The following is a 13,763-nucleotide window of genomic DNA, read 5'->3' as shown; positions in this document are numbered from 1 at the left end:
TCAAATGATCCCGGGACACATTATTGGGGCATTTTCCATAATCTCTGTGTGAAAGGGGCTATAGACACACAGCTGGGCTCTACCTTTAGTTCTGTCTGCTGTTTTATTAGAACTAGCACTGATAAAAGCTGACTGTTTTGTCGCGTCGCCTGCGTCAGGGCAAAAAAACTGCATGTGAACACACGAGAGAAGTACAGCTGACTGTCCTCCAGCACGCGTGTTCTGCGCCTGTGTGTAAGGAGACCGCTGTCTATTTTTTCATATATATTTGCCTGTATTCATAATTTAGAAAGGGAGACCAGCACTGCAGGCTGCAGATACACAAACCGTAAACAAAGCAGCACGTTCTTACCATTTTGAATATCATTCATGCTGATCACTTTCTATATTCCACTCCGCTGACGTTAATATTAAACATTCACCCAGGAACACTCAGGTACATGATGTAAAATTAGAACAGCCTTCTGTCTGTAACGCCTTGACTTGTTTGCTCACTTGTGTTGCTATTATTCTCATGCTTCAACTCGTTCACTAAACTGAACAGCCAATCAGAGTTCTCCCTCTCACCCGACGCCAATTTTTACATGTTGAATCAGCCCAAAAAACACAGATGGCGTCCGACTAGAGCCAACAGTGCAGAACACACCAGGAAAACTTAAGTCAGCTGACCCTTAAAAACGGTCCAACATTGTCCGACAGCCGATCATCGGCTTGGTGCGCCCCAGGATTTATTTTTTGTAATTTTGTGTCTAGGGCTGGGTATCAAATTCAATACTTTTTAGGGTACCGACCGAATTTACTCGATACTATCGAGTATCAAAAAGTGTCGTCATTCGGTACCAAATTTCGATACCTCCAAACAGAGCCGGGGAGAGGGGGCAGAGAATGCTGTCGCTGTCTCGCTGAGCAATGTAATAACGTTGTGCTACGTTGTTATTTATATCTAAATATATAAAACTATGCCGCGTGAGAGTGACCCTGAGTGCGAGAGAGCGAGTGAATCAACGGTTTCAATTTTAGTTTATCTCTGAAAAGGACGGGTGAGAGTACCGGTGTTGTGCTGAATTCGGACCCCCGCCAAATTATTACCCCCCCCTAGTATTGGTAGGTTTAGGATTAGGGGTGGGGTTAGGATTAGGCAACCAGGTAGTGACCTCAACGAGGGGGTAATAATTTGACAGGGAGTCAAAATTCGGCACAACACAGGCTATTTATGCGAGCAATGTTTTTTAGACTAGTTACGGACAGATACAGCACACAGCAGCGTTACATCAGCGTTTGTTCCTCAAGTCTATGGAAACACGCGGCCTCTAGTTCACCTGTATGAGCACAGGCTCTGGCTCCATAACGCAAACAATTCTGGTGGAAAAGGGGTATCAGCGTCCTCCTGATATTGACACTGTGTGCAAGCATCATCCACACCCTCAGAGCGGACATTTTTAAATGGTTGTCTCCTGAAAAAGCATATTATATATATATATATATATATATATATATATATTAGGGGTGGGAGGGAAAAAAAAAAATATATCGATGCATCGTGATTCTCTCTTCAATGACTCTGGATCGACTCTGAGAACTTCAGAATCGATTCTGAGCTTATTTTTAACTGCAGTTGCGAGATGACGCTGCGTGTGCTTACGGTGCGTGTCCACCAGCGCGGAGCACAGCGAGCATTTTCAATTCATATGGAAGTTGAGCTTCACTCTCGCGAGCCTGAAGATGCTCAACTTCCATAGGAATGAAAATGAAAAAAGAACAGATTAAAAAAGTATGTAAAATAAAGGATTTAAATGTATAAATAAAATTAAAATGTAAATCACATAGTAAATCAATACAGATGTCAATCTTGTATCTTCTGTATAATTAATGTCTTATATTTTAGTTTCAATTTAAAAGTTAAATGAATGATATGTAATTGTTTTCATGTTTAAATTGGCAAGGCTTAAAAAGACGTGGGCAACATTCCCCTCAGCTGTCCCGATACACAAGTGAAAGTGTTGTAGCACAGCGCACAACTTGCTTATAGTTCAAACACAATGTCATTTGAAGCCAGAATCCATTTGCTCATTGTGAGAGACAGAGAGAGAGGAGATGCAGCACTGCTGATTCATTCACGCTGTTTGTGAAATTATTTCTCACAAAAAGTTTTCAAATGACTGATTTGATGTGATCATCTGTGTTGATTAATTTACTAACAAATGTTTGCGGTAATTTCTCGCATTATAAATGTGAAACCTGCTGAATGAGTAAAATTATGCGCAATACTCACAATCCTGTGCAGAAATTCAGACCACGTATGGTATCAATTTTATATCTATACTACGGTATTAGATTTTGGTACCGTACTGAAGCCACGATTGTGGTATCGAGCCATCCCTAAGCAGCATTTACTACAAAACAAGGTTTTCATGATACTTTAATGTTTCATAGTATGATACCAAGCCGTTCTGAAAACACTGTATCATGAGCTCCATGTGTGCTGCACATGCATACTATATTTATTCAATTAAAAAAGCCTTTTTCAATTAAACAATCACACTAAGACATCTGACCAATTGTTTGTAAATTATTACATTCCTGCATTAACAAATCTGTAGTTTTGTGTCTCACCTGGGGTCAGAGGTCACTGCTCCATCACTGAATAAAGGAGGATGAATCATAGATCCGTCACTCCTCATAGACACACAGCTGGGTTCTGCAGATGAAGATATCTGTCTCTTCTTCCTCCTGGAGATACTGAGAAAACACACTAAAATAAATCTCCCTTTAGCTCTGCCTGCTGTATTATTTATTATGAGACAGTCTGTTGTCTCTAATACTAGATCATATCTCACCTGGGGTCAGAGGTCACTGCTCCATCACTGAAATAAAGAGGATGACGCATGGATCCATCACTCTTCATGGACACACAGCTGGGTTCTGCAGATGAAGATCTCTCTCTGCTCTCTCTGTTCTCCATAATGAGAAACTGACTTCAGACCTGCATATGGAAATACAGAGAACAAATCATACATAATATTTGAACTATTCCAATAATTCCAGTGAAAACAAATGTTAATGCTACACAGACAGTGAGATTCTGGAGAATTTGGTGCTTCAGACTTTGTAGCAGCACTTTCTGGAGGATCATTTTCTTATGATATCCATAAAGTAATGGTTTACTGACTGTAGAAGAACCAGATCTGAACCTCATTAAACTGCTCTGAGATTAATTGGATCAGTGATCCAGACCCATTACCCAACGTCACTGTCTGACCTCACTGGATATGTTTCCATCCAAAGTTGCGAATTTAACTCGTGCACAAATTTGGAATATCGCATAAAACATTTGCAAATAAAGCAGTGTTTCCATCCAGTGAGTCGAAGAGAGCAAAATCCTCACTTCCTGATTAACTGGCACTAAATATCTCTAAGAAAAATGGAAGTTGCTGCAGTAGAAGCCACTGTATAAAATAATTTTCGTATATAATAAATAACTTGCGCCTCAGAGCGCGCAGACGTAACAATCAACGCTGTCATGTTCTCTTGCATTCAGATTCCTGGTGTTTGTGAACACAATCGTGTGAGGCGCTTCTGGAAGGGAATTATACTGAACCATTTTAATGACAGACTTTGTGATAGATAGGGGCGTGGTTTGCAGAACTTCACACACTGGATAAGCGCCACATTTCAAATAATAAAACATTTCAGAATCCTCCATTATAATGCATTATAACTGCCCCACATCCTTGTTAATGTAGGCTACATAAAGACTGTAGACAGATTGTAGACTGTACATTTTAATATTAGTGATAATAGTAGCCTATAAGTTAGACAGATATAATTTATGACTTTCTGGATAATTAATAATTAAAATAATTGTATTTTTTAGAGATAGATATAGAGATCACGGTTCTCCCATGATTCTGAATACAAAACAGAAAATCAAACTAAATAGACTAATATGTAATTTACTTGAGGTTCTGACAAAATGTTCTATTTAATGTTATAAATAAGTCGATTTATAAATGTATAAATGTTATGAGTCTATTAAAAATATTTAAATATTTATAAAATAATTATTTTATAATAATTTAAATGAATTCATTATGTAAAAAAATCATTTGAAATTAATAAACTTGTTACATTCAGAGTTTTATTTTTTGGAGGTTCATTTCATTTCATTTTAACAGTCACTGGTCGCCACCTACAGGCTTAACATTGCATAACATTGGTTTCAAAAGTCATTTACTCATTTTGATTGCGATTGCCGCAACATCTGTTTATATCCGGAGTATAAACTTTTAGCAAAATATTTTTGTATGTTTGCAACAAAAGTAATAGCAATACTGTCAGCTGAAAACACTGTTTGTGAAGCTGTTTCAGACATATAGCTTACATGAGCGCTGCGCTCTGGATCAGCGGCAGTGTGAAAGCAGGTTTAAATTATACTCCAGCATGATCGTAACTTTAAAGGTTTAATAGACAGCAGAATCTTTGTAGTTTAGGAATGAGATCATGTGTGTGGTTGAATGGAGATAGAAATATTTAAATCATTAATCGTGCATATATGGACCTGTAGCCTACATACACACACACACACACACACACACACATATATATATATATATATATATATATATATATATATATATATATATATTTGTATAGCCTATCATATTTGTACTAGACCTCAAAAGTTACCCGAGATCAGGTCCCCCACTTCCGCGATTAATGAATTAGTTTTCCAATTTCCAAAATGCACATACGCATATGTAAACAGAAACATATCTACATGCTCTTGTGTCTTATTGAACATTGTTGATGATTATTTTTCCATTATTGATTTTTAGTTGTTGAAGCACTAGTAAATAACCCCTGAAAGCTCAAACAAGTTAGTACAGTATTACATTTTTCAAATGTTTAATAGTTGTTCTCGCTCCAGTTTCAATGTATTCATTAAACAAGTTCATTAAAAATTAAGTACAAATCACTTTGACTCAAATTTCACTTTAATCATATCATTCCAACACATTCATTTTTTTTTTTTTTTTTTTTTTTTTTTAATGTGGAAAACAGTCTTTTGTCAGTCTTTTGTATATTATAATATATTAATCAGTCTCAAATATATCAATTTCAATGAGTCCAGCAATAATTCTAGAGATATCATACTCTAAACATGGCTTCTCAGATAAAACATTTCTGGCCTGGAAATAAAGAAGACTTCAGGAGGCTTACAGACTTTAGGTTTATGTCACAACTATGATAAAATATAAACAAGGCCGGTGCAGAGACACACATTAATTCTGAATCAGTGGTGTTGATTTCATTTCATCGCTTGTCATGTAAAGACTGTTGGGAAATCTCCAGTGTACAAAACAGAGACTCCAAACAACTGCAGGAAGAGATTCATCATCATGTCATGATTCACCACAATATCATAGATGAACTTATCGTCACTTTACGTCATAACTCCCTATACTGAGCTTTAAATTTATGATAGCAAACAGAAAACAATAATGGGACATGAGAAGCCTCAGAGAAGCATCAGAAGCCAATAAATAAACTTACCGTAATGTGATAGGCTATTTATGACAGATTTTACATTCTTAAGAATCGAGTCTTTACTTTCGGTTTCACTTTCCTCAGAATACTGAACGCGCATGCGCAGGAGGCCTCAGGCGTAAACAAAAAATAAACATCGCCCATCTCTCTTCTTCTTCTTCTTCTTTTAGTTTTCTGGCGGGTTTCAGTCTATCGTTAAATGTGTTTAGCCACCTACTGTACTGAAGTGTGTGTCATAATGACTTCCTCAATCTCTAATTACATTCTACTGATTAGTCCAGAAACTTCATTAAAGTCTTATAGCTGCTTCCATCTGCTTATTCCCTATTTTTGTTCATTTCTTTACACTTCCTTCCATTTTGTTGTAATTTCTTTCAATTCAATTCTGACTAAATTCACACTTTAATATGTGAATTATATTATCAGAAATATTTAATTTTATTATTATTACTTTGAGAAGTACATTCTAATAGTAATATATCTGTCATACAACCCTACTTTTGATTTATTAATCCAAAATTAACAAATTCCATCTCATTCTGTTATACTGTATTCAAATTCATTCAAATCCAAATTCAAATCCATATTTTTATGACTGTGTTCAGTGATTCTGTCAGCATTTTCCATATTGTGAAAATCATTTGGCCATAAATATCATGATAATTGACTCGTAAGGACATTTTCTGGATTAAACGGCTCATAAACAGTCTAAATGATGTTTGTCTTTTATCGAAGGTTTGTGTGAGGGTCAGTTTGCAGTCACTTGCAAAACCGTCGTGAAATTTTCATATGAAAACAATATGAGGTGAAAAGAAAAACTGTTTTTCAGCACTTTTTTGAGCAAATGCAAAGCTTCTTCTTGAAACGCAACACTTTTTACGGAGCCCCTATAGGGACAAGATGATGGAAAAAATATATTTCAAAGCTTTTGTGTTCCTTAAGAAGGTTTGTCTTCTCTGTAATGTTGTCTACAAACTGACTGAGCGAGAAAATGAAAAGAAATATATTATCCAGAAGAATTTCAGTTGCCACAAGTTTATAAAATCTCCAATTTTTCTAGTCTTAAAGGTATTTTCAGTTTAGTTTCTCATGTTATTTCTTCAGGTGTAAATTATTATCGTATCGGTGCTGTCACATCATACCTGTTACTTTTCTCTGCACTGATCAAAATGGACCAATCACAGTCATTTATAATTATTGAAGAATTATTTTATAGATTAATCTAATAGAGATTGCTGGGGAGCATTTGACAGACAATCCTAAGAGGAGTTAATAGATTAAAAAATACATTTTAATGCTGTTGTCTGAGTCTTTGTGCACCCCCTGGAGGAAGACATCTTTTCTCATGAAGACCTGCCCAGTGCTCTACCAACATCATTCCCAAAGCTGGTCCTCTTATGAAGTGGAGCTTTAACACGGCGTCAGGGTGTTGATGCTATTGGAGCGCTGCCCATGAACCGTGTCTGGGGCCTCATTTATAAAATGTTGCACAGAAATCGTCCTAAATCATTTCTCAGATATGTGTACGTGTGATTCATAGAATGAACGAACACACAGAAAACGAGCGTACGCCTCTCTTTCAGATGTGAAATCTATAAAATGATCTTGAACTTGCGTGTAGCTGAATGTTTTTTTAATTAATGTCCTAATTAATGTCATTTACGTATAAAAGATCACCAGTCATCGTCCAAATCCTTGGCGAGCTGCAAGAATAGCTTAGATTTCCAAAAACCTGCAGTAATCTGACAAGGTAAAGTGTGTACATCTGCTCAGACCCTGACGTGGCTCTAAGCACTTTTCCACGTCAAAGACTGTTTTTATAAATATGAGTGTTGGCGTGGATTTAAGCGTACGCACACTCTAAGATCAAATCTATGTGTATGCACACTTTATAAATGAGGCCTCTGAAGCGTGGTGCTACTGCAGTCAGGTGACGCCACAGGCTATATAAGCCCACCTAAAGAACATGTCATCAGTTCCTCTGTCTTCAGGAAGCTGTTTGTCTGTTGTACATGTGAAAGTCTCTGTCTGTTGCCCTTTCTCAAGCTTCACTCGCTAGCTCTGCTTCTCACATGCCAAAAACACTTCTTCTGATTTGGCAGAGATTATGTTGTTGGCCTGATGTAGTTCTGAGGAGCTTGATGTGACGGGAGCTGAGATGGAAGTTTTAAGTGAGCCCGTCTCCTCCCTCACCCTCATGTACTGTATGAGGAATTGGTCGACGTTATGACCCATGCTACTGCCAGACTTAAATTGGATTGGTCAGCAGAGGAGGAGGAATCTGCCTCAGGCTGATTGGATGAGTGATTTCTCTCGGGTCATAAATGTCCCACTCCGGTGATCCTTCTGTTTCTCCCCAATTTCCATGATGAGGTGTTGAGATTGTGGGAGAAACTGTATTCGGCTCATGTTCACGCCCCTTCTGCAGCGAATTATTGGAATGTGAAGGGGCTGGTTGAACACAGTTATGTGAAGATGCCCAGGATTGAAGATATGCTTGTGAACTATCTCTCTCCCGGTGAAACATCCTCATGGAAGACTCCGTTCTTGCCATCCAGACCACATCTCAGCTTTTTGGCAAGGCTTATATGGCGGCAGACCAGTGGTGCTTTGCACACCATGTTCTTGTTGCAAGCTTCCCAAACTCATTTATTGAAGGATCTTGATCAGGGTGAGGGGCTGTCTCCAGATGCAGTCCTGGAGCTGCAGACTTTGCCCTCTGTGCCCCCCGTTACACCAAACACGTGGCCCGTGCCTTCGGCCGCTCTATGGCACAGAGTGGTATCTATGTCTTAACCTTTTGGGGCTCAAGGAGAAGGAAAAAGCATTTCTCCTTGATGTCCCGGTTACGCCTTCTGGACTTTTTGGTACCGCTGTTAAGACAGTGTTTCAGAAGTTTAGGGAGGCGAAGATTAAGTCAAGTTAAAGCAAGGGCGCGCCACTTTCTCCTTCTTTCCAAAGCACTTGCGTTCCCATGGCGTCTGTCGTTGCTATGCAACCATGAACTGCGCTCTCCACGACGACGAGGAGGTTTCAGCAAAGGATAAATGGATTTCTAGTCCTTGCATTAGCTTTACTACTAGATATATTTATGGAGATGAGATATAAAAAACACCCTGTACAGCTATGATCAGCTGTTCAGCTGAGCTTTCGATGTTTGTTTACGGAAAGGCCGAAGCTGATCGGTTGGTTCTTGTCACATGACCTGCGGTGCACTTGCGGCATTCTGAAAAGTTGAGAATTTTTCATCTCAATGCACCTGGAAAACGCACCGCATGCTCGTTGCGACCGCGTCGCCTCCATTAAGAGCGCGCCTGCCACGCGGCTACATTTGAAATAACAAATTTGAGTGTGCAAAAGACACAATATGTGAACGGCCCTAAGAAGGCATGGCTGAGAGAACTAGTGGAGCTGAGGATGCTCCAGCACCCCCTGCTGACAGCTGTTTCACTACATTAGAATTTAAGATGACACGACTTAAAATCAGTTTTTTGTTTTTCAAAATGTTTTTTAATTTTCCACCTTTGTTCATAAAATTACTTTTTTTTATATGTTGTTTAATATGGTTTTTATGACTTTGAGAAATTAATATAGGCCGATCCCACATGGAGTGACGTGACTACGCTGGTTGAGAACTCATTTGACACTTATTCATGTCACTTATTCACGCAGACATCGGTGAAAAACTGAGCACAGAGGTCTTGATAAAAGCATTCATCAGAATTAGGGGCCGTTCACACAGAACCAGTTTTCCATTCCACTGTGCAACTTTTCCATTGTTTTTCCATGTGAACGCACTAGACGGATGTGTTTAACCATTGTGGTTGTGTCTCGCATCTTTTGCAGCAACGTGGAGCTCAAGATAAAACAAGTTCAGTTTCTAAAAAAACGCATCTTGAGACCTTGCGCTTTTTCCCCATTCCACTGGCTGCATCTTGTGCTTTTGCTTTGAAAGTTTTTCCTATTGGAAGTTGTTGGTAGACACAGTGGAGCTGCAGCTATCCTTGGCTATAGCCTGGTTCTCTGGTCAGTTTCACAGCATCTTCACAGAATCTCAATCAAACGCACGTTCATTCAAATGATTAATAATGGAAAATAACAAGCACTTCCATTTCAGAGTCCCTGTTATCAGATCTGTTGAAGATGTTGCTGTTCATGTTTGCTAGCGTACAACATTTTACAAATCCAGACCAGACGATGTTCTACAGCCATGTCCGGAATAAAGAGTAGCCTATCCATGTCACGCGCTCTAGTGTTGTTAAAGTGCTGCACACTCACACTGACACTCGACAAATGCAAGTAAAATGAGTTCTGAGAGCAGTTAATGAAATAAAGTACTGGCATTCACACTGTTAGGTAATTTAATCGCACGTATAATGTCTCAGATATCATGATCAAGAGGTCTGGGTTTGGCTGCTTAACCTGGTCCAGTTAACATCTGCTGTAACTAAACTATCAGGCTGCAAAAATCATCTTTCTCTGTTGACACTCATTCAAAAATGCAGCTGGCTCCACTTCTCTAATGTGATTGGCTGAGTCATGTGTACTGATATAAGCACTTTTCACTGTTTGTATCACTCCACCAGTCTGCCAGTCTATGAGTTTTTTAAAGTCACCGTGAAATACAAATGGACAGTTCTTGTTTTTTTATGCAATATTGCTTTTTTTTTTTTTTTTTAAATAAATGATTTATCGGTCCACATCATTATTGTGTTAAATTCATATCCCTGGTAATCTTGAATCAAAGTAACTTCCCCTCCCTCTTGATGAGGGCGGGGCAACCTGTCACTCACATGAGATCCACCAATAGCAAACCACAACCATCCAATAAAAGTAAAGAGAATCACAAAAATTAAACAAATTCACAAATAAATAAAATGAGATCAACAAATAAATGCAGCTTCACAAAAATGTATTAGATTTACAAATAAATAAAAAGAAATTTGCAAAAGTTTTTTAATGGCAAAAGAGGGTTTGCACTGGCACAAGCTGTTAGTAAATCTGGCCCTATATCTCTGTCATGGGAACAACGCCCCAGCAGTTTTAATGATGATATGAGCAGCTTTGTGGATCTAACAATCTATAGAGCATTATAAATATTTTAAACAAATAAAATGTATTACAAAATGATCTTCTTTGTTTGTAGAGAAAAAGGTTCTTTTTAACATGTAATGTTGTATTTCAAAGAGATCATATCATGCATTTAAAAGTGAAATGCCCAGCAGAGAAGCGATATGCATATTTATTTATTGGTTAAAACACTTGATCACACAAAAAAATATTTTATATGAATCAGACTTAATAGTTTTTGATTGTAAAATTTACCTACAGCATCCAAAATAAATGCAAAGGCGTATTTTTCAGAACTGTAAGATTTTTATTTGCATTATTCACTCACAAAACCTGTGATGCTGCAGTGATGCTGAGACTCGTACTGTTACATCACTGATGGACATTTGGGCTCAGATTTGGTATTATACAGGGGAGCGGGAAGTAGGGGTTTTCACAGGATTGTAAATGAACCTCAATTTTTTTTTTCATTTACATTTATTTATTTTTAGCATTTAGTATTTTATTTGTAATAAACACTTTAAGTGTGCTATTAAAAAAAGTGTTGTTTATACAGTAATACAAGCAATCAAACCAACATTAGGGATTCTGACTGGATGCATTTAAGAAAAAAAAGATGCAGCGCACAAACCCTGTACTCAACACTGCAAATCACATAGTAATTAGAAACCTTTGACAGTCTTCAGACTTTAGAGCGTGAACACAAATAAGCTCGAGGCTGTTTGAAAACAGCTGATTATCAGTGGGGACCAAACTGAGTCAAAATAGTCTTGGCTGTTGGACCCACAGTCCACCTGTGCCTATTGATTCCCGACCCGCTCCGCAAATGAATATTATTCCACACATTATATCTAATATTATATATTTAAGTAAAAAGCAAAGTAAGCACAGGAAAGCAGCCAGAAAACGATATGAAATTAACACCCTAAAAACTAAAGGGCATGAGACAGTATTTGCAAAACCAAGCTTGAACGACTGACCAGAAGGGTTTTCGCAGCATCAGAAGGGTAATTATTAAGCCCTGCCAGCAACTGAACGGTTTGCTCTGAATCTAAAAAATGAATTACTATCAAAACAGTTAGATGTAGATAAACAACTACACATGAAAGAGGATTTACAAGTGTGTGTCTGTTATTTAATCTGACACAGAGACACTGTAGAATCATTATAATGAAGCCTAAATCCAGCATAGAGGGGTTCAGTGAATGTGGTGTTGAATGTGTGTAAGTGTGTGAGTGTGTGTGTGTCAGAGACGCTGTAGAAGGACAGAGTACCGGCCGACACGTCCACATACACTCCTACTCTATTAGAGGATGAACGGACGGCAGGTATAACAGTGCTGTTCTTATTGTGACGGACAGTGAATCTGTTACCAGAGCAGTTCAGACTCCAGGATTTGTCACTGAATCCAAACATACAGTCATCACTCCATCCTTTCCTGCTGATTCCTTTATATGTCACTGATATTTCAGCACCATATCCGCTCCATTCAGCCTCCCAGTAACAGCGTCCAGTCAGACTCTCTCCACACAGAACCTGACGATACTCATCAAATCTCTCTGGATGATCAGGATACGGCTGATTCTCTTTCACACATGTCACCTTCCTGTTCTCCTCAGACAGAACGAGATGAGTGTTTGCTGTGTTTGGATCCAGTGTGAGATCACAGGCATCTGAACACAAGAAGAGAGAAACATCTGTAACATCAAAACAACAGTCACTAGATGTGTGTGTGTGTCTCTGTGTGTGTTTGAGTGTGAAGTGTGTGTATTAGAGGTGTGTGTGTGTTTTATGTGAGCATGTTTGTGAGTGTGTGTGTGTGAGTGTGTGTGTGTGTTTTATGTGAGCATGTTTGTGAGTGTGTGTGTGTTCTATGTGAGCATGTTTGTGAGTGTGTGTGTGTGTGTTTTATGTGAGCATGTTTGTGAGTGTGTGTGTGTGTGTGTGTGTTTTATGTGAGCATGTTTGTGAGTGTGTGTGTGTGTGTGTGTTTTATGTGAGCATGTTTGCAAGTGTGTGTGTGTGTTTGTGTGTGTTTTATGTGAGCATGTTTGTGAGTGTGTGTGTGTGTGTTTTATGTGAGCATGTTTGTGAGTGTGTGTGTGTGTGTGTGTGTTTTATGTGAGCATGTTTGTGAGTGTGTGTGTGTGTGTTTTATGTGAGCATGTTTGTGAGTGTGTGTGTGTGTGTGTGTTTTATGTGAGCATGTTTGTGAGTGTGTGTGTGTGTGTGTGTTTTATGTGAGCATGTTTGTGAGTGTGTGTGTGTGTGTGTGTGTGTTTTATGTGAGCATGTTTGTGAGTGTGTGTGTGTGCGTGTGTTTTATGTGAGCATGTTTGTGAGTGTGTGTGTGTGTGTGTTTTATGTGAGCATGTTTGTGAGTGTGTATGTGTTTTATGTGAGCATGTTTGTGAGTGTGTGTGTTTTATGTGAGCATGTTTGTGAGTGTGTGTGTGTGTTTTATGTGAGCATGTTTGTGAGTGTGTGTGTGTGTGTGTGTGTGTGTTATGTGAGCATGTTTGTGAGTGTGTGTGTGTGTGTGTGTTTTATGTGAGCATGTTTGTGAGTGTGTGTGTGTGTGTGTGTGTGTTTTATGTGAGCATGTTTGTGAGTGTGTGTGTGTGTTTTATGTGAGCATGTTTGTGAGTGTGTGTGTGTGTGTGTGTTTTATGTGAGCATGTTTGTGAGTGTGTGTGTGTGCGTGTGTTTTATGTGAGCATGTTTGTGAGTGTGTGTGTGTGTGTGTTTTATGTGAGCATGTTTGTGAGTGTGTGTGTTTTATGTGAGCATGTTTGTGAGTGTGTGTGTTTTATGTGAGCATGTTTGTGAGTGTGTGTGTGTGTTTTATGTGAGCATGTTTGTGAGTGTGTGTGTGTGTGTGTGTGTGTGTGTGTGTTATGTGAGCATGTTTGTGAGTGTGTGTGTGTGTGTGTGTTTTATGTGAGCATGTTTGTGAGTGTGTATGTGTGTTTTATGTGAGCATGTTTGTGAGTGTGTGTGTGTGTGTGTGTGTGTTTTATGTGAGCATGTTTGTGAGTGTGTGTGTGTGTTTTATGTGAGCATGTTTGTGAGTGTGTGTGTGTGTTTTATGTGAGCATGTTTGTGAGTGTGTGTGTGTGTGTTTTATGTGAGCATGTTTGTGAGTG

The 13,763-nt window shown here is 38.6% G+C and overlaps 1 protein-coding gene across 48 annotated transcripts in view; it reads right to left on the bottom strand.

The window, feature by feature from the left end:
* LOC127502206 (ribonuclease inhibitor-like) overlaps positions 1–13,763 on the bottom strand; it is an 88,693-nt gene that overhangs the window by 56,694 nt on the left and 18,236 nt on the right. For 5 of the 48 annotated variants that reach the window (XM_051874886.1, XM_051874892.1, XM_051874896.1 and 2 more), the window contains exons 1-3: positions 5,554–5,691; positions 2,838–2,983; positions 2,614–2,739 (exon numbers count right to left, since the gene is read on the bottom strand). The exons of 20 other annotated variants lie outside the window; for them this stretch is intronic. In XM_051874886.1, the coding sequence (XP_051730846.1) occupies positions 2,614–2,739; positions 2,838–2,962 (251 nt within the window). In that variant the 5' untranslated portion in view covers positions 2,963–2,983; positions 5,554–5,691. Of the gene's footprint in view, positions 1–2,613; positions 2,753–2,837; positions 2,984–5,553; positions 5,695–10,485; positions 12,291–13,763 lie in introns of those variants that run through there. 23 more of the 48 variants (XM_051874885.1, XM_051874909.1, XM_051874895.1 and 20 more) reach the window with 12 other exon arrangements.

This window comes from Ctenopharyngodon idella, chromosome 20 (assembly GCF_019924925.1).
Source record: "Ctenopharyngodon idella isolate HZGC_01 chromosome 20, HZGC01, whole genome shotgun sequence".
Lineage (NCBI taxonomy): Eukaryota > Metazoa > Chordata > Actinopteri > Cypriniformes > Xenocyprididae > Ctenopharyngodon > Ctenopharyngodon idella.
This window is presented reverse-complemented; position numbering and strand designations above follow the sequence as displayed.